Source organism: Anolis carolinensis, unplaced genomic scaffold, assembly GCF_035594765.1.
Source record: "Anolis carolinensis isolate JA03-04 unplaced genomic scaffold, rAnoCar3.1.pri scaffold_13, whole genome shotgun sequence".
Taxonomy (NCBI): domain Eukaryota; kingdom Metazoa; phylum Chordata; class Lepidosauria; order Squamata; family Dactyloidae; genus Anolis; species Anolis carolinensis.
Window position 1 is genome coordinate 13,895,150 of NW_026943824.1, and position 21,154 is coordinate 13,916,303.

The following is a 21,154-nucleotide window of genomic DNA, read 5'->3' on the forward strand; positions in this document are numbered from 1 at the left end:
AGGGACTGTGTCAATTATTATCCTGGGAGGACAAGCCTGGAATTTCACCAGCCGGAAGGCAGGGAGAAGAAACATGGGCCTCCCAACACCAATGAATGAGGAACAGGGGCCTCTGAATACCAGTGAATGAAGAAGATGGCTCTCTGAACTCCAATGAATGAGGAACATGGGTCTCCAAACACTAATAAATGGGGAACACGGGTTTCTGAACACTAATGAATGAGGAACATGGGTCTCTGAACACCAGTGAATGAAGAAAATGGGTCTCTGAATACCAGTGAATGAGAAATGGGGGTCCCCAAATACCAATGAATGAAGAACATGAGTGAGGAACATGGGTTTCCAAACCTCAATGAATGAGGAACATGGGTCTCTGAACCTCAATGAATGAGGAACATGGGTCTCCAAACTCCAATGAAGGAAGAACAGGGGAGGAAGACAGGTCTCTGAGACCAATGAATGAAGAACATGGGTCTCTGAACCTCAATGAATGAGGAACATGGGTCTCCAAGCACCAATGAAGGAAGAACAGGGGAGGAACACAGGTCTCTGAGACCAATGAATGAAGAACATGGGTCTCCGAACACCAATGAATGAGGAACATGGATCTCTGAACACTAATAAATGAGGAACATGAGTTTCTGAACACCAGTGAATGAGGACATGGGCCACTGAACCCAATGAATGAAGAACATGGGTCTCTGAACATCAGTGAATGACAAATGGGGGTCCCGAAACACCAATGAATGAAGAACATGAGACTAATGAGTGAGGAACATGGGCCTCTGAAAACTGATAAATTGGGATCTCCAAACCCCAATGAATGAAGAACATGGGTTTCTGAACCTCCATGAATGAGGAACATGGGTCTCCAAACACCAATGAAGGAGGAACAGGGGAGGAACATAGCTCTCTGAACACCAGCAAATGAGGAACATGGGTCTCTGACCTCCAGTGAATATGAAATAGAGGCCTTCAAAAGGCAATGAACCAGGAACATGGATCTTCAAATACCAATGAATGAAGAACATGGATCTCTGAACACCAGTGAATGAAGAACATGGGTTTCTGAACCCCAGTTAACAAGGAACATGGGCTTTCAAACAGCAATGATCAGGAACATGGGCCTTCAAACAGCAATGATCAGGAACATGGAATTCAAGTACCAAGGATGAATGGACTTGGGCCTCTGAACACCAAGTAAAGAGGACATGGGTCTCTTGATGCCACCAATTGTGGAAGATGGGTCTCTGAACACTGTGAGGAACATGGGTCTCCAAATACCTATGAACAAAAAACATGGGCCTCCAAACCCCAATGAAGAAAAGAATATGGCTCTCTGAACACCAATGAACCAGGAACATGGGTCTTTCAACACCATTAGTTGAGGAAAACAAGTCTATAAACCCCAGTGAACAAGGAGCATGAGTCTTCAAACAGGAATGAACAAGGAACATGGGTCTCTAATACCAACAATGGATTAAGATGGGTCTCTGAACACTAATAAACGAGGAACACTGGTCTCCAAACACCAATGAACACTAATGAATGAAGAACGTGGTCCTTGAACATCACCGGCTGAAGGATATGAGTCTCCAAACATGGGACTCTGACCTATCACTGAGGATCTTTGGTTTCTGAACATCACTAAACAAGGAACATGGGTTTCCAAACATCACATATAAAGAAACATGGGTCTCCGAATACCTTTGATTGGAGGAGAGAGATCCCTGAATGATTTTCTGGATTTTAACAAGCAAATCGTGGTCCAAAATAATAATTTTTCCTAGCTCTAGTTCTGGGCACACATTCCCAGAGGCCTACGGAATACAAATCCCATCACGTTCTCTATATTGACTAGTGGATGGTGGGAACGGATACACATCCCGGTGGGCTTTGGTGAGTGCAAAGGAAGGACTACAGGAGAGAGCCATGGCAATTAAAGTGGAATAAAAGCACTATAAGTCCATCGTGTGGATGGGTCCAAGTAGGAGATACTCCAACGTGCGTGAGGACGGAAATATTTGCAGGGAAACTCGCACACGCAACCCATGATGCCCGAATCAAAGGACCATCTGGCGGCCTGATGCCCAGGGGATGGCAAGCTGTCAAGCGCGGAAAAGAGGCTCCTAATTAAATCGTTGTTGGCGTTAACGTAGACGGATGGCATTCCCTTTGCTTCTCTTATCTATGCTGCGGAGGAGGAGGAAGATGCCATTTCTGAACAGGGTTCGCTGCCCGGGTGAAAGGTACAGAGGTTTTGGGTGGCCCTTTGGAGCCTTTGGTTCCCTTTGGAGTCTTGGGGTGGCCCTTTGAAGTCATGGCTTCACCATTTGGAATAATTGGGCCACCATTTGGAATCATAGCGTTGCCCTTAGAAGTCATGGGCTTCGACTATTTCGAGTCTTGGGGCCACCGAATTGTGATCTCATGACATTATATACAGTACTAGTTGTGTCCGGCCACGCGTTGCTGTGGCGAAGTCTGGTGGTATGGGAAATAAAGTCTTGAGGAATTGGTGGTAGTTATGGTAAAGGTAAAAGTTTTACCTTACATTAAGTCCATTATAAATGGGTTATATAGCTGTGTGGAAGGGCCTTGAGTCTACACTGCCATATAATCCAGTTCAAATCAGATAATCTGTATTTTATAGGCAGTGTGGAAGAGGCCTAAGTGAGGCCTAACTCTGCCTGTGCCCTGGGCTGAGAGGGTTACTAGGAGACCAAGTGGGCAGAGCTTAGCCTTCTAACTGGCAGCAATTGGATAAAAACAATTATTGCTCTCCCTCTATTTAGGACTTTATTTTTCTTTTTGTTGTATGAACGTAGAGGCATGGATGAGGGGTTGTGCTGCCAAGTTTAGTGTTTCTGGGATGTGTCGTTTTGTTGTTTTCTCCTAGGCCGAAATTTCATTACCCTTTTATATATAGAGATAGATAGACGTGCCCTTGGTGTGAAGCATCACCACACTAATATCTTAATGTTATGATGATACTGTTTTTAGTTATTTATATTGTCACATTTTATTTCTGTTTTGGGCTTGGCCCCATGTTATCCGCCCTGAGTCCCTTTGGCGAGATAGAAAAATAAAGTATCATTATTATTATTATTATTATTATTATTATTATTATTTTATTATGACACAGCAAACAAGATAGACATGCTGGATTTCGTATCACAAAATCACAAGTCGAACACTTCCCAAGTGTCTAGGACTGTGTGACGTATTTGACACTTGGGAAGTGTTCGATTTGTGATTTTGTGATACGAAATCCAGCATATCTATCTTGTTTGCTGTGTCATACAAAAATAATAATGATAATAATAATAATAATAATAATAATAATAATAATAATAATAATTATAATAATAATAAAATTTTTAGCACTGATATCAACATGGAGTTTGGTTTGGACAAATGTTCGACAGTGGCATTGAAGAAGGGAAAAATCATTGAAAGTGAGGGCATAAATATGCCCAATGGCCAAACAATAAAGTGTCACCAACCAGAGGCCTATAAATATCTGGGCATATTACAGCTGGACAACATCAAGCATGAACATGTGAAAACTGTGGTCAGCAAAGAATACACACAAAGGGTCAGAAAAATTCTCAAAAGCAAGCTCAATGGAGGCAACACCATCAAGACCATAAACACCTGGGCCATACCTGTCATAAGATATACTGCTGGCATTATAAACTGGACACAGGTAGAACTGGACAATTTGGACAGAAAAACAAGAAAACTCATGACCATTCATCATTCACTGCATCCTCGCAGTGATGTTGACTGGCTATATCTGCCTAGAAGATCAGGGGGCAGAGGACTCTTACAAGTCAAACAAGCAGTCAAAGAAGAAGAACATGCCCTGGCAGAATATGGAAAGCAAAGTGAAGAACCTGCTTTGATTGAAGTCAAAAATCAGAAACTCCTCAAAACACAGCAGACAAAAAACCAGTACAAGAAAACCACACTACAAACTAGAGCTGACAGCTGGCACAACAAAACACTGCATGGAAAGTTCCTTGACAAAATTGAAGGAAAAGCTGATAAGGAGAAGACCTGGCTCTGGCTCACGAATGGGACCCTGAAGAAGGAGACGGAAGGCCTGATCCTTGCAGCCCAGGAGCAAGACATCAGGACAAATGCCATTAAGGCCAAGATTGAAAAATCAGCTGATGACCCAAAATGCAGACTGTGCAAGGAAACCGACGAAACCATGGATCATATCCTCAGCTGCTGTAAGAAAATCGCACAGACAGACTACAAACAGAGGCACAACTATGTGGCCCAAATGATTCATTGGAACTTATGCCTCAAGTACCACCTCCCAGCAGCAAAGAACTGGTGGGATCACAAACCTGCAAAAGTATTGGAAAATGAACACGCAAAGATACTGTGGGACTTCCGAATCCAGACTGACAAAGTTCTGGAACACAACACACCAGACATCACAGTTGTGGAAAAGAACAAGGTTTGGATCATTGATGTTGCCATCCCAGGTGACAGTCGCATAGATGAAAAACAACAGGAAAAACTCAGCCGCTATCAGGACCTCAAGATTGAACTTCAAAGACTCTGGCAGAAACCAGTGCAGGTGGTCCCGGTGGTGATGGGCACACTGGGTGCCGTGCCAAAAGATCTCAGCCGGCATTTGGAAACAATAGACATTGACAAAATCACCATCTGCCAACTGCAAAAGGCCACCCTACTGGGATCTGCACACATCATCAGAAAATACATCACACAGTCCTAGACACTTGGGAAGTGTTCGACTTGTGGTTTTGCGAAACGAAATCCAGCATATCTATCTTGTTTGCTGTGCCATACAACGTCGTTGTGTTGATAATAATAATAATAATAATAATAATAATAATAATAATAATAATTATTATTATTATTATTATTATTATTAATTAGAGCCCTATCCAGCCAATCCAGTTAAGGAACAATGGGAGGTGCACTCCCACAATATTTGCGGTGTTGGTGGTGCAGCGTGTTAAAGCGCTGAGCTGCTGAACTTGCGGAGCGAAAGGTCAAAGGTTCAAATCCGGGGAGTGGAGTGAGCACCCACTGTTAGCTCCAGCTTCTGCCAACCTAACAGTTCAAAAACATGCAAATGTGAGTAGATCAATAGGTACCGCTCCGGCGGGAAGGTAACGGTGCTCCATGCACATGACCTTGGAGGTGTCTATGGACAACGCTGGCTCTTCGGCTTAGAAATGGAGATGAGCACCAACCCCCAGAGTGTGAGTAGACCAATAGGTACCGCTCCAGCGGGAAGGTAATGGCACTCCATGCAATCATGCCGGCCACATGACTTTGGAGGTGTCTACGGACAACGCCAGCTCTTCAGCTTAGAAATGGAGAATGAGCACCAACCCCCAGAGTTGGACACATCTGGACTTACCTTTGTCTACCTTCCTCAGTTTCCCCATTAGTAATAAGGCATCTAATCTATCTCTATCCGATAGAATGCCAATGGGACGACAACTACGTAGTTTCCTACGTCACTCACTGGTTTTCTGGTGGGAACATAGAGGAGTTCAGATACATTGCTCAGATACATTTGTGTGCCTTAAAATTAATTGGCGATCTATTTGTAATTACGGCATCGGCTGATACAGGACCGGACCCTCCGGCTTCCTAGATCCTGCAGCAGGTATTTGCTTAGGAGATAAAGCAACAAACCCACATTGTCTATCGGACTTCCTAAGGCAGGCCCACGCACCATTCTTTTGCAATTGTTCCTTAAGTAAGCACTCAAGAGATCGGGTTTGGGCTCTGATTGGGAAGAACCAGAATGTGTCTACACCAGGCATGGGCAAACTTCGGCCCCATGTTCTGCAAACCTAGCAGTTCAAAAACATGCCAATGTGAGTAGATCAATAGGTACTGCTCCGGCGGGAAGGTAACAGCGCTCCATGCAGTCATGCCAGCCACATGACTTTGGAGGTGTCTATCGACAATGCTGGCTCTTCGGCTTAGAAATAGAGATGAGCACCAACCCTCAGAGTCGGTCATGACTGGACTTAATGTCAGGGGAAAACCTTTAACCTTACCTAATAATAATAATAATAATAATAATAACAACAACAACAACAAAAAACCAGTACAAGAAAGCCACACTACAAACTAGAGCTGACAGCTGGCACAACATAACATTACATGGAAGGTTCCTTGACAAAATTAAAGGAAAAGCTGATAAGGAGAAGACCTGGCTCTGGCTCACGAATGGGACCCTGAAGAAGGAGACAGAAGGCCTGATCCTTGCAGCCCAGGAGCAAGACATCAGAACAAAGGCCATTCAGGCCAAGATCGAAAAATTAGCTGATGACCCAAAAGGCAGACTGTGCAAGGAAACCGACGAAACCATTGATCACATCCTCAGCTGCTGTAAGAAAATCGCACAGACAGACTACAAACAGAGGCACAACTATGTGGCCCAAATGATCCATTGGAACTTATGCCTCAAGTACCACCTCCCAGAAGTAAAGAACTGGTGGGATCACAAACCTGCAAAAGTATTGGAAAATGAGCACGCAAAGATACTGTGGGACTTGCGAATCCAGACTGACAAAGTTCTGGAACACAGCACACCAGACATCACAGTTCCACCACAGCGACCAAAGTTGTCTCCGTTCCGTGACCCAAGCTAAAGCCAGATGGCCTTCGCCTTAGAGTAAAATAACTAAATCTTCTCTGCAGCCGACAGGGCAAATAAAGGTCTTCCGGAATTTAAACTTTAAGAACAACAAAGTTCCTGGATTTCCTATCTTTATGGCAGGCATCAAGGATTCCCATGGTTGCCTCCGAAGCAGATACGAAATTGCCTTAAATGACAAACAGCACGTCTCCATCATTACACTATGTAACAAAATCACGGGCAAACTTAGGTCCTCCAGGTGTTTTGGACTTCAACTCCCATAATTCCTAATAGTCTCAGGCCCCTTCCTTTTGCCCCTCAGCTGCCTTGCATCCAAACAGAGGGTGCCTCCAGGCAACAGAGGCCAGGCTACCTTCATGCAGATACCGTCACTGATTGACTTTGCAGCATCACGGCTACTCAGTACTATTTAAGCCAAGCTACGTCTATGCATGATTGACTTTGCAGCTTCATGGCTACTCAATGCTATTTAAGCCAGGCTACCTCCATGCAGATGCCCCCACTGATTGACTTTGCAGCATCATGGCTACTCAATGCTATTCAAGCCAGGCTACGTCCATGCAGATGCCCCCACTGATTGACTTTGCAGCATCATGGCTACTCAATGCTATTCAAGCCAGGCTACCTCCATGCAGATGCCCCCACTGATTGACTTTGCAGCATCATGGCTACTCAATGCTATTCAAGCCAGGCTACCTCCATGCAGATGCCCCCACTGATTGACTTTGCAGCATCATGGCTACTCAATGCTATTTAAGCCAGGCTACCTCCATGCAGATGCCCCCACTGATTGACTTTGCAGCTTCATGGCTACTCAATGCTATTCAAGCCTGGCTATGTCTATGCAGATACCCTCACTGATTGACTTTGCAGCTTCATGGCTACTCAATACTATTCAGGCCAGGCTACCTCCATGCAAATACCCTCACTGGTTGACTTTGCAGCGTCATGGCTACTCAATGCAATTCAAGCCAGGCTACCTCCATGCAAATACCCTCACTGATTGACTTTGCAGCATCATGGCTACTCAATGCTATTCAAGCCTGGCTATGTCTATGCAGATACCCTCACTGATTGACTTTGCAGCTTCATGGCTACTCAATACTTTTCAGGCCAGGCTACCTCCATGCAAATACCCTCACTGGTTGACTTTGCAGCTTCATGGCTATTCAATACTATTCAAGCCAGGCTACCTCCATGCAGATGCCCTCACTGATTGACTTTGCAGCTTCATGGCTACTCAATGCTATTCAAGCCTCCCAGTTGCAACATTTACACTTGTTTAAACAGACATGGACATTATTGCACAGGTATATATATATATATATATATATATATATATATATATATATACACACACACACATACATACAGTAGAGCAGGGGTCCCCAAACTTTTTAAGCCAAGGGCCGGTCCACAATCCTTCAGACTGTTGAGGGGCCGGATTATCATTTGAAAAAAATACAAATTCCGATGCACACTGCATATGTCTTATTTGTAGTGCAAAAACAACAACAACAAGAACAATGAAAGAACAATACAATATTTAAAAATAAAAACAATTTTAACCAACATATATTTATCAGGATTTCAATGGGAAGTGTGGTCCTGCTTCTGGCCAATAAGATAGTCAAGTTAATTAGGGTTGTTGTTGTTGTTGTTGTTGTTGTGTGCCTTCAAGTCATTTCAGACTTTGGGTGAGCCCAAGTCTAAAATGTATTTATTTATTTATTATTTATTTATTTACTGCATTTATTTACTACATTTATATCACACCCTTCTCACCCCAAAGGGGACTCAGAGTGACTTACAAATTCTATGTACATACAATATATTATATTATTAGCATAGCACAATATTAGCATTATATATTACTATATTGAACTATACCACTATACTGTAATATTATTAGTAATATTATATGTAATATAGAATATATATTTAATATTATTATATGGTATTATTATTAGTGTTATATTGTATTACATTATAATATTATTATCAATATTATATGTATATACAAAATATTATATTATAAAACTGAGGGCGGGGGCCAGGTAAATGACCTCGGAGGGCCGCATCCGGCCCCCGGGCCTTAGTTTGGGGACCCCTGCAGTAGAGTCTCACTAATCCAAGCTAAACGGGCCGGCAGAAGCTTGGATAAGCGAATATCTTGGATTATAAGGACTGATCAAGGAAAAGCCTATTAAACATCAAATTAGGTTATGATTTCACAAATGAAGCACCAAAACATCATGTTATACAACAAATTTGACAGAAAAAGTAGTTCAATACGCAGTAATGTTATGTTGTAATTACTGTATTTACGAATTTAGCATCAAAATATCACGATACATTGAAAACATTGACTACAAAAATGTGTTGGATAATCCAAAACGTTGGATAAGCGAGACTCTACTGTATATTAAAATGTAATGTGCATAATTAGGACCGAGTTAACAATAAAACCACTCGGCCAAATCACACCAATTTGGCGACAATACTCATTACTTTCCAAGGAGTGACCTTGCAGCTTCAAAGCCTGGCTGCTTCATAAGTGAGACTCTACTGTATGTATATATATATATATACACACTCCACTTGCTTCACTGCCAACAGAACATCTGAAGACGCCGTTAGCCACAGATGCAGGCAAAACGTCAGGAGGGAATGCTACTGGAACATGGCCATTCAGCCTGAAAAACTGTCAGCAACTCAGTGATTCCGGCTATGAAAGCCTTCGACAACACATAAGGCCCAAGTTTTGCCTTTTACAAGCCGGGCTTTATGGGCTTTCGGGTGACAAGTGGCTAAACCCGGCCGCCTTTGCCTTTTACAAGCTGCCCTTTACGGGACAATAATAAATGCTATAATAGTCATTTATTATGTTGGTTCGTCTATAGAGAAATAGTTTGGGTTTTGGCACGGGGAAAATAAAAAACAGCTTGCTTTGCACCTGTATGGATGGCATTCCTGCGCCCGGTTGGCATGCAAACTTGGCTCAGGGCTCTGGAAAAAGAAATAATATCCTTGACCTATAGATCCTCCCCGAGGAATAAACAGCTTTTCCTCCCACCCTCTTTTTCTCGGCTTTTACAGCAATATATTTTTTCTCCCTTTCTATTCCCCCTCCCCTTTTTTTGCCACAGGTCAGAGAGGGAGTGTGCCAACATTGGGCCGAGATAAGGAGGCTCTTTCGCCAATGAAGGGCCATTCTGCCAAGAGGCGCCGGACAGAAAGGACACTGCTCAGGACGCTCAGGACAAACGGAATAAGTGACCGCAGGTGAGTGGCCTAGGGGCAGCCAGCATTCGCACCTAGAACCTTCGCTTGGCTAGGCTGGCGTGCTAGAAAATGCAAGATTTGCCTTTTAAAAGGGTTTGCCTACAATGCCACGGTTCAGTGTTATGGAGCCCTTGGGAGTTGTAGTTTTGCCAGCTCCATAGCCTTCACTGGCTGCATCCACACATGCCATTTGACCTGCTTTAATTGCCATGACTCACTGCTCTGGGAGTTGTAGTTTTGCAAGGTCAATGGGTGGGCACATCTCCACTGTAGAATGGAATGCAGTTTGGCACTGCTTTAATTGCCCCGGATTAGTGTTATGGGATACTGGGAATTGTAGTTCCACAAGGTCCAAACAAGGTCCAACTGTATTAATTCTGCAGTGTTAATGCATCCCTTGTATTATTATTATTATTATTAATAATAATAATAATATACATCACACATTATTATTATTATTATTAATAATAACAATAATAATAATAATATACATCACACAGTCCTAGACACTTGGGAAGTGTTCGACTTGTGATTTTGTGATATGAAATCCAGCATATCTATCTTGTTTGCTGTTTCATAATAAAATAATAATAATAATAATAATAATAATAATATACATCACACAGTCCTAGACACTTGAAGTGTTCGACTTGTGATTTTGTGATATGAAATCCAGCATATCTATCTTGTTTGCTGTGTCATAATAATAATAATAATAATAATAATAATAATAATAATAATAATAATATACATCACACAGTCCTAGACACTTGGGAAGTGTGCGACTTGTGATTTTGTGATATGAAATCGAGCATATCTATCTTGTTTGCTGTGTCATAATAAAATAATAATAATAATAATAATAATAATAATAATAATAATAATAATAGATCTCAGCCGGCATTTGGAAACCATAGACATTGACAAAATCACGATCTGCCAACTGCAAAAGGCCACCCTACTGGGATCTGTAGCATCATCCGAAAATACATCACACAGTCCTAGACACTTGGGAAGTGTTCGACTTGTGATTTTGGGTAACGAAATCCAGCATATCTATCTTGTTTGCTGTATCAATAATAATAATAATAATAATAATAATAATAATAATAATAATAATAATAATAATACAGGATCCTGGGAGTTGCAGTTCTGCCAAGTCCATAATAACCTTCTCTGGGAGCATCTCCACTGTGGAATGAATGCAATTTGGAGCCACTTAAGCTGCCACTGCTCAATGCTATGGGGCCCTGGGAGTTATAGTTTTGCAAGATCTATAGCCTTCAATGGCTTTCTCCATACTGTACAATGACTGCAGTTTGGCACCACTTCCAGTGCCATGGTTCAGTGGTATAGGACCCTGGGAGTTGTAGTTTCACAAGGTCCATAGCCTTTTCTGGGTGCATCTTCACTGTATGGTACTGCTTTAATTGCCCCGGCTTAGTGTTATGGGATCCTGGGAGTTGTAGTTCCGCAAGGTCCAAACCAGGTCCAACTGCATTAATTGTACAGTGTAAATGCACCCCTTGTAATAATAATAATAATAATAATAATAATAATAATAATAATAATAATACAAGGAGTGTGTTTACACTGCAGTTTGGCACCCCTAGAACTGCCATGGCTCATTGCCATAGAATCCTGGAATTTGTAGTTCCACAAGGTCCAAACGAGGTCCAACTGCATTAATTGTGCAGTGTAAATGCACCCCTTGTAATAATAATAATAATAATAATAATAATAATACAAGGGGTGTATTTACACTGCAGTTTGGCACCCCTAGAACTGCCATGGCTCATTGCCATAGAATCCTGGAATTTGTAGTTCCACAAGGTCCAAACGAGGTCCAACTGCATTAATTGTGCAGTGTAAATGCACCCCTTGTAATAATAATAATAATAATAATAATAATAATACAAGGGGTGTATTTACACTGCAGCTTGGCACCCCTAGAACTGCCATGGCTCATTGCCATAGACTCCTGGAATCTGTAGTTCTACAAGGTCCAAACAAGGTCCAACTGCATTAATTGTGCAGTGTAAATGCACCCCTTGTAATAATAATAATAATAATAATAATAATAATAATAATACAAGGGGTGTATTTACACTGCAGTTTTGCACCCCTAGAACTGCCATGGCTCATTGCCATAGAATCCTGGAATGTGTAGTTCCGCAAGGTCCAAACAAGGTCCAGTTGCATTAATTGTGCAGTGTAAATGCACCCCTTGTAATAATAATAATAATAATAATAATAATAATAATAATAATACAAGGGGTGTATTTACACTGCAGTTTGGCACCCCTAGAACTGCCATGGCTCATTGCCATAGAATCCTGGAATTTGTAGTTCCACAAGGTCCAAATCAGGGGTCCAACTGCATTAATTGTGCAGTGTAAATGCACCCCTTGTAATAATAATAATAATAATAATAATAATAATAATAATAATAATAATAATACAAGGGGTGTATTTACACTGCAGCTTGGCACCCCTAGAACTGCCATGGCTCATTTCTTGCACCCTATGATTGCATAACAAGCCCTTTGAAATGCAATGGCTAAATGTTAGAATCATGGGACTTGTGGTTTCCCAAGAGCCGGAATCATTTATGACTTAATGCTAGGGGATTGTGGGACTTGTAGTTTTTACTTTTGGGAATCATGGCAGTTGCAGTGTTGCAAAGTCTGTATTAACTTTCTCTGCCAAAGAGTGCTGGTGCCTGGCCAAACTATAAATCCCAGGAGCCCTGGCAAATGAAGCGCATGGATTCTGCACACAGTTTGGCGTATTTGCAACTGTGATGTCATGGCTGTTCTCTTTTGGAACTCCATGCTCCGCCGACCAGGAGTATTTGGCAACTCCTCTCCGAAACCAAAGTCTTGGCTAGGTGTATTTTGGACTGATACAAGCGCATTATTATTATTTTGAGCTGGGTGCCTATTGTGTCCCCCTCTCCTTGGCATGTGCGGCTTGCATTTCAAAGGCGGGCATGTGCAGATCTGGTGTGGGCAGGACAATGGGGGCAATGCGCTGCCAAGGACTTGCCCCGTGTTCAGGACGCACCGGTCTAAGAGTCCAAGCAAGGTGTTGACAGACCCATTGTCCCAAGTTGGAGGCTGCATTCCTCTGGCCGCCTGAGCTGGATGTAAGCCAGGGCTGGGGAAGTTACTTTCAGAAAGTAATTAGAAAGGGAATTCGTTCTGGGTTCATGGAATCCTAAAATCCTAGAGTTGGAGGAGACCATCCAGAAAGGCACCATTAGAAGGTTCATGGAGAGAAATACAGTGATAGGATCATCAGGTCCTAGAGATGGAAGTGACCCCCTAAGGCCATCCAGTCCGATCCCCTTCAGCCATTGAAAGGCACCGTTAGAAGGTTCATGGAGAGAAATACAGTGATAGGATCATCAGGTCCTAGAGATGGAAGTGACCCCCTAAGGCCATCCAGTCCGATCCCCTTCGGCCATTGAAAGGCACCGTTAGAAGGTTCATGGAGAGAAATACAGTGATAGGATCATCAGGTCCTAGAGATGGAAGTGACCTCCTAAGGCCATCCAGTCCGATCCCCTTCAGCCATTGAAAGGCACCGTTAGAAGGTTCATGGAGAGAAATACAGTGATAGGATCATCAGGTCCTAGAGATGGAAGTGACCTCCTAAGGCCATCCAGTCCGATCCCCTTCAGCCATTGAAAGGCACCGTTAGAAGGTTCATGGAGAGAAATACAGTGATAGGATCATCAGGTCCTAGAGATGGAAGTGACCCCCTAAGGCCATCCAGTCCGATCCCCTTCGGCCATTGAAAGGCACCGTTAGAAGGTTCATGGAGAGAAATACAGTGATAGGATCATCAGGTCCTAGAGATGGAAGTGACCCCCTAAGGCCATCCAGTCCGATCCCCTTCAGCCATTGAAAGGCACTGTTAGAAGGTTCATGGAGAGAAATACAGTGATAGGATCATCAGGTCCTAGAGATGGAAGTGACCTCCTAAGGCCATCCAGTCCGATCCCCTTCGGCCATTGAAAGGCACCGTTAGAAGGTTCATGGAGAGAAATACAGTGATAGGATCATCAGGTCCTAGAGATGGAAGTGACCCCCTAAGGCCATCCGGTCCGATCCCCTTCGGCCATTGAAAGGCACTGTTAGAAGGTTCATGGAGAGAAATACAGTGATAGGATCATCAGGTCCTAGAGATGGAAGTGACCCCCTAAGGCCATCCAGTCTGATCCCCTTCAGCCATTGAAAGGCACTGTTAGAAGGTTCATGGAGAGAAATACAGTGATAGGATCATCAGGTCCTAGAGATGGAAGTGACCCCCTAAGGCCATCCAGTCTGATCCCCTTCAGCCATTGAAAGGCACCGTTAGAAGGTTCATGGAGAGAAATACAGTGATAGGATCATCAGGTCCTAGAGATGGAAGTGACCCCCTAAGGCCATCCAGTCCGATCCCCTTCGGCCATTGAAAGGCACTGTTAGAAGGTTCATGGAGAGAAATACAGTGATAGGATCATCAGGTCCTAGAGATGGAAGTGACCCCCTAAGGCCATCCAGTCTGATCCCATTCGGCCATTGAAAGGCACCGTTAGAAGGTTCATGGAGACAAATACAGTGATAGGATCATCAGGTCCTAGAGATGGAAGTGACCCCCTAAGGCCATCCAGTCCGATCCCCTTCGGCCATTGAAAGGCACTGTTAGAAGGTTCATGGAGAGAAATACAGTAATAGGATCATCAGGTCCTAGAGATGGAAGTGACCCCCTAAGGCCATCCAGTCTGATCCCCTTCAGCCATTGAAAGGCACCGTTAGAAGGTTCATGGAGAGAAATACAGTGATAGGATCATCAGGTCCTAGAGATGGAAGTGACCCCCTAAGGCCATCCAGTCCGATCCCCTTCGGCCATTGAAAGGCACCGTTAGAAGGTTCATGGAGAGAAATACAGTGATAGGATCATCAGGTCCTAGAGATGGAAGTGACCCCCTAAGGCCATCCAGTCCGATCCCCTTCAGCCATTGAAAGGCACCGTTAGAAGGTTCATGGAGAGAAATACAGTGATAGGATCATCAGGTCCTAGAGATGGAAGTGACCCCCTAAGGCCATCCAGTCTGATCCCCTTCAGCCATTGAAAGGCACCGTTAGAAGGTTCATGGAGAGAAATACAGTGATAGGATCATCAGGTCCTAGAGATGGAAGTGACCCCCTAAGGCCATCCAGTCCGATCCCATTCGGCCATTGAAAGGCACCGTTAGAAGGTTCATGGAGAGAAATACAGTGATAGGATCATCAGGTCCTAGAGATGGAAGTGACCCCCTAAGGCCATCCAGTCCGATCCCCTTCGGCCATTGAAAGGCACCGTTAGAAGGTTCATGGAGAGAAATACAGTGATAGGATCATCAGGTCCTAGAGATGGAAGTGACCCCCTAAGGCCATCCAGTCCGATCCCCTTCGGCCATTGAAAGGCACCGTTAGAAGGTTCATGGAGAGAAATACAGTGATAGGATCATCAGGTCCTAGAGATGGAAGTGACCCCCTAAGGCCATCCAGTCCGATCCCCTTCGGCCATTGAAAGGCACTGTTAGAAGGTTCATGGAGAGAAATACAGTGATAGGATCATCAGGTCCTAGAGATGGAAGTGACCCCCTAAGGCCATCCAGTCTGATCCCCTTCAGCCATTGAAAGGCACTGTTAGAAGGTTCATGGAGAGAAATACAGTGATAGGATCATCAGGTCCTAGAGATGGAAGTGACCCCCTAAGGCCATCCAGTCCGATCCCCTTCGGCCATTGAAAGGCACTGTTAGAAGGTTCATGGAGAGAAATACAGTGATAGGATCATCAGGTCCTAGAGATGGAAGTGACCCCCTAAGGCCATCCAGTCCGATCCCCTTCGGCCATTGAAAGGCACCGTTAGAAGGTTCATGGAGAGAAATACAGTGATAGGATCATCAGGTCCTAGAGATGGAAGTGACCCCCTAAGGCCATCCAGTCCGATCCCCTTCAGCCATTGAAAGGCACTGTTAGAAGGTTCATGGAGAGAAATACAGTGATAGGATCATCAGGTCCTAGAGATGGAAGTGACCCCCTAAGGCCATCCAGTCCGATCCCCTTCAGCCATTGAAAGGCACTGTTAGAAGGTTCATGGAGAGAAATACAGTGATAGGATCATCAGGTCCTAGAGATGGAAGTGACCCCCTAAGGCCATCCAGTCTGATCCCCTTCAGCCATTGAAAGGCACCGTTAGAAGGTTCATGGAGAGAAATACAGTGATAGGATCATCAGGTCCTAGAGATGGAAGTGACCCCCTAAGGCCATCCAGTCCGATCCCCTTCGGCCATTGAAAGGCACCGTTAGAAGGTTCATGGAGAGAAATACAGTGATAGGATCATCAGGTCCTAGAGATGGAAGTGACCCCCTAAGGCCATCCAGTCCGATCCCCTTCGGCCATTGAAAGGCACTGTTAGAAGGTTCATGGAGAGAAATACTGTGATAGGATCATCAGGTCCTAGAGATGGAAGTGACCCCCTAAGGCCATCCAGTCCGATCCCCTTCAGCCATTGAAAGGCACCGTTAGAAGGTTCATGGAGAGAAATACAGTGATAGGATCATCAGGTCCTAGAGATGGAAGTGACCCCCTAAGGCCATCCAGTCCGATCCCCTTCGGCCATTGAAAGGCACTGTTAGAAGGTTCATGGAGAGAAATACAGTGATAGGATCATCAGGTCCTAGAGATGGAAGTGACCCCCTAAGGCCATCCAGTCCGATCCCCTTCGGCCATTGAAAGGCACTGTTAGAAGGTTCATGGAGAGAAATACAGTGATAGGATCATCAGGTCCTAGAGATGGAAGTGACCCCCTAAGGCCATCCAGTCCGATCCCCTTCGGCCATTGAAAGGCACTGTTAGAAGGTTCATGGAGAGAAATACAGTGATAGGATCATCAGGTCCTAGAGATGGAAGTGACCCCCTAAGGCCATCCAGTCCGATCCCCTTCGGCCATTGAAAGGCACCGTTAGAAGGTTCATGGAGAGAAATACTGTGATAGGATCATCAGGTCCTAGAGATGGAAGTGACCCCCTAAGGCCATCCAGTCCGATCCCCTTCGGCCATTGAAAGGCACCGTTAGAAGGTTCATGGAGAGAAATACAGTGATAGGATCATCAGGTCCTAGAGATGGAAGTGACCCCCTAAGGCCATCCAGTCCGATCCCCTTCGGCCATTGAAAGGCACCGTTAGAAGGTTCATGGAGAGAAATACAGTGATAGGATCATCAGGTCCTAGAGATGGAAGTGACCCCCTAAGGCCATCCAGTCTGATCCCCTTCAGCCATTGAAAGGCACCGTTAGAAGGTTCATGGAGAGAAATACAGTGATAGGATCATCAGGTCCTAGAGATGGAAGTGACCCCCTAAGGCCATCCAGTCCGATCCCCTTCGGCCATTGAAAGGCACCGTTAGAAGGTTCATGGAGAGAAATACAGTGATAGGATCATCAGGTCCTAGAGATGGAAGTGACCCCCTAAGGCCATCCAGTCCGATCCCCTTCGGCCATTGAAAGGCACTGTTAGAAGGTTCATGGAGAGAAATACAGTGATAGGATCATCAGGTCCTAGAGATGGAAGTGACCCCCTAAGGCCATCCAGTCCGATCCCCTTCGGCCATTGAAAGGCACTGTTAGAAGGTTCATGGAGAGAAATACAGTGATAGGATCATCAGGTCCTAGAGATGGAAGTGACCCCCTAAGGCCATCCAGTCCGATCCCCTTCGGCCATTGAAAGGCACCGTTAGAAGGTTCATGGAGAGAAATACAGTGATAGGATCATCAGGTCCTAGAGATGGAAGTGACCCCCTAAGGCCATCCAGTCCGATCCCCTTCGGCCATTGAAAGGCACCGTTAGAAGGTTCATGGAGAGAAATACAGTGATAGGATCATCAGGTCCTAGAGATGGAAGTGACCCCCTAAGGCCATCCAGTCCGATCCCCTTCGGCCATTGAAAGGCACTGTTAGAAGGTTCATGGAGAGAAATACAGTGATAGGATCATCAGGTCCTAGAGATGGAAGTGACCCCCTAAGGCCATCCAGTCCGATCCCCTTCGGCCATTGAAAGGCACCGTTAGAAGGTTCATGGAGAGAAATACAGTGATAGGATCATCAGGTCCTAGAGATGGAAGTGACCCCCTAAGGCCATCCAGTCCGATCCCCTTCGGCCATTGAAAGGCACCGTTAGAAGGTTCATGGAGAGAAATACAGTGATAGGATCATCAGGTCCTAGAGATGGAAGTGACCTCCTAAGGCCATCCAGTCCGATCCCCTTCGGCCATTGAAAGGCACCGTTAGAAGGTTCATGGAGAGAAATACAGTGATAGGATCATCAGGTCCTAGAGATGGAAGTGACCCCCTAAGGCCATCCAGTCCGATCCCCTTCGGCCATTGAAAGGCACCGTTAGAAGGTTCATGGAGAGAAATACAGTGATAGGATCATCAGGTCCTAGAGATGGAAGTGACCCCCTAAGGCCATCCAGTCCGATCCCCTTCGGCCATTGAAAGGCACCGTTAGAAGGTTCATGGAGAGAAATACAGTGATAGGATCATCAGGTCCTAGAGATGGAAGTGACCCCCTAAGGCCATCCAGTCCGATCCCCTTCGGCCATTGAAAGGCACTGTTAGAAGGTTCATGGAGAGAAATACAGTGATAGGATCATCAGGTCCTAGAGATGGAAGTGACCCCCTAAGGCCATCCAGTCCGATCCCCTTCGGCCATTGAAAGGCACCGTTAGAAGGTTCATGGAGAGAAATACAGTGATAGGATCATCAGGTCCTAGAGATGGAAGTGACCCCCTAAGGCCATCCAGTCCGATCCCCTTTGTCTGAAACGAAAGGCAAAATAGGGCCATAGAGTCATCAGGTCCTAGAGATGGAAGTGATCCTCAAAAGCCATCCAGTTTGATCTCCTTCTGCAAGGCAGAATCTGTTGTGGTTGTTGATGCTGTTGTAATGTTTATTTATAACCCGCTTTTTCTCTCCACAAAGGAGACTCATGGCAGATGGTCATCCATCTTCATAGGCATTTAAAGGTTAATGGAATCATAAAACCCTAGAGTTAGAACGGATCCCCAAAGGCCATCCAGTCCATCCCTATTTTGCCAGGCAAGACAGACACCATTCAACACTTCCTTACAGAGGGCCATCTAGCCTCACAGGCGTTAGAAAATTCATGGAGAGAAATTGGGCTATAGAATCGTAGAACCCTAGTCATTAGGGATCCCCAAAGGCCATCCAGTCCAGCTCTGTTCTGCTAGGCACGAAAGACACCATTCAACCCTTCCTTACAGATGACGATCTAGCCTCATAGACATTAGAAGGTTCATGGAGAGAAATGAGGCTATAGAATCATAGAACCCTAGAGTCGTTAGGGATCCCCAAAGACCATCCAGTCCAGCCCTGTTCTGCTAGGCACGAAAGACACCATTCAACCCTTCCTTACAGATGGCCATCTCGCCTCATAGGCTTTAGAACATTCACAGAGAAAAATGGGGGCATAGACTCATAGAACCCTAGAGCTGGCAGGGACCCTCAAGGGCCATCCAGTCCAGCCCTGTTCTGCTACACCATTCAACCTTTCCTTACGGATGGCCATTCATCCTCATAAGCATTGTAAGGTTCATGGAGTGAAACCGGGTTATAGAATCAAAATCCCAGAGTTAGTAATCCCCAAAGGCCATCCAGTCTAGCCCTGTTCTGCAAGGCATGAAATACACCATTCAACCCTTCCTTACAGATGGCCATTCAGCTTCATAAGCATTAGAAGGTTCATGGAATGAAACCGGGTTATAGAATCAGAACCCTGGAATCATTAGGGATCCCCAAAGACAATCCAGTCTAGCCCTGTTCTGCTAGGCACCATTCAACCCTTCCTTACAGAGGGCCATTCAGCCTCATAAGTATTTGAAGGTTCATGGCATGAAACCGGGTTATAGAATCTTAAAACCCCTAGAGTTGGAAGGGAACCCCAAGGGCCATCCAGTCTAGGCCTGTTCTGCTAGGTACCATTCAACCCTTCCTTACAGATGGCCATTCAGCCTCATAAGTATTTGAAGGTTCATGGAGTGAAACCGGGTTATAGAATCCTAGAACCCTAGAGTCGTTAGGAATCCCCAAGGGCCATTAAGGCAGGAAGGACACCATTCAACCCTTCCTTACAGATGGCCATCCAGCCTCATACGTATTAGACTGTTCATGGCATGAAACCAGGTTATAGAGTCTTAGAACCCTAGAGTTGGAAGGGACTCCCAAGGGCCATCCAGTCTAGGCCTGTTCTGCTAGGCACCATTCAACCCTTCCTTACAGATGGCCATCCAGCCTCATACGTATTAGACTGTTCATGGCATGAAACCAGGTTATAGAGTCTTAGAATCCTAGAGTTGGAAGGGCCTCCCAAGGGCCATCCAGTCTAGGCCTGTTCTGCTAGGCACCATTCAACCCTTCCTTACAGATGGCCATTCAGCCTCATAAGTATTTGAAGGTTCATGGAGTGAAACCGGGTTATAGAATCCTAGAACCCTAGAGTCGTTAGGGATCCCCAAGGGCCATTAAGGCCGGAAGGACAACATTCAACCCTTCCCGACAGATGGTCTATACTGGATCATAGAACCCTAGAGTTATTAGGGACCCCCGAAGGCCATCCAGTCCAGCCCTATTCTGCCAGGAGAAGGAGGCGAAGGCCTTGTTAAAGTACACTCCTGGGGCTCTGTCTTGTTGATCCAAGGCCTTTGCCTTTCTTTTTTCTTTTCTAGAAGGGCACCATGTCAGAGGTGGAATGTGGACAGATGTCCATCAAGGACCCGGAGGCGGAGGGCAAGGCCGGGCCCCTGCGGGCCGCCTGGTTCGAGCGCTGCATCCAGCCCTGTGCCGCCGAGGCCGTGGGCGCCGCCTTCTTCATCTGCATCGGATGCGCTTCGGTCGTGGAGAACGCGGAGGGCACCGGGAGCCTGCAGCCGGCCTTGGCGCACGGACTGGCCCTGGGACTCACCATCGCTGTCCTGGGGAACATCAGGTGAGCCATGGCCCATCATCCCCTTCCCCAGATGTGCCCAGATGTTCCATATTTCCATGTATCTCTATCTCCCATTGCAGACAATAATGTGAGTAAGCCATTCCCAACTGCCGTATTTCTTCTATTCAAAGACTCTCTTGATTGTGAGACATACACTCATT

The 21,154-nt window shown here is 45.1% G+C and overlaps 1 protein-coding gene across 2 annotated transcripts in view; it reads left to right on the forward strand.

The window, feature by feature from the left end:
* aqp8 (aquaporin 8) overlaps positions 1 to 21,154 on the forward strand; it is a 51,066-nt gene that overhangs the window by 12,984 nt on the left and 16,928 nt on the right. Inside the window, exons 2-3 of one of the 2 annotated variants that reach the window (XR_010001209.1) lie at positions 9,817 to 9,952; positions 20,734 to 20,746. Coding sequence is in view for 1 of the 2 variants with exons in the window: in XM_062964691.1 (XP_062820761.1) it covers positions 20,743 to 20,993 (251 nt within the window). In the remaining variant the exon portion in view is untranslated. Of the gene's footprint in view, positions 1 to 9,816; positions 9,953 to 20,733; positions 20,994 to 21,154 lie in introns of those variants that run through there. The other variant, XM_062964691.1, reaches the window with a different exon arrangement.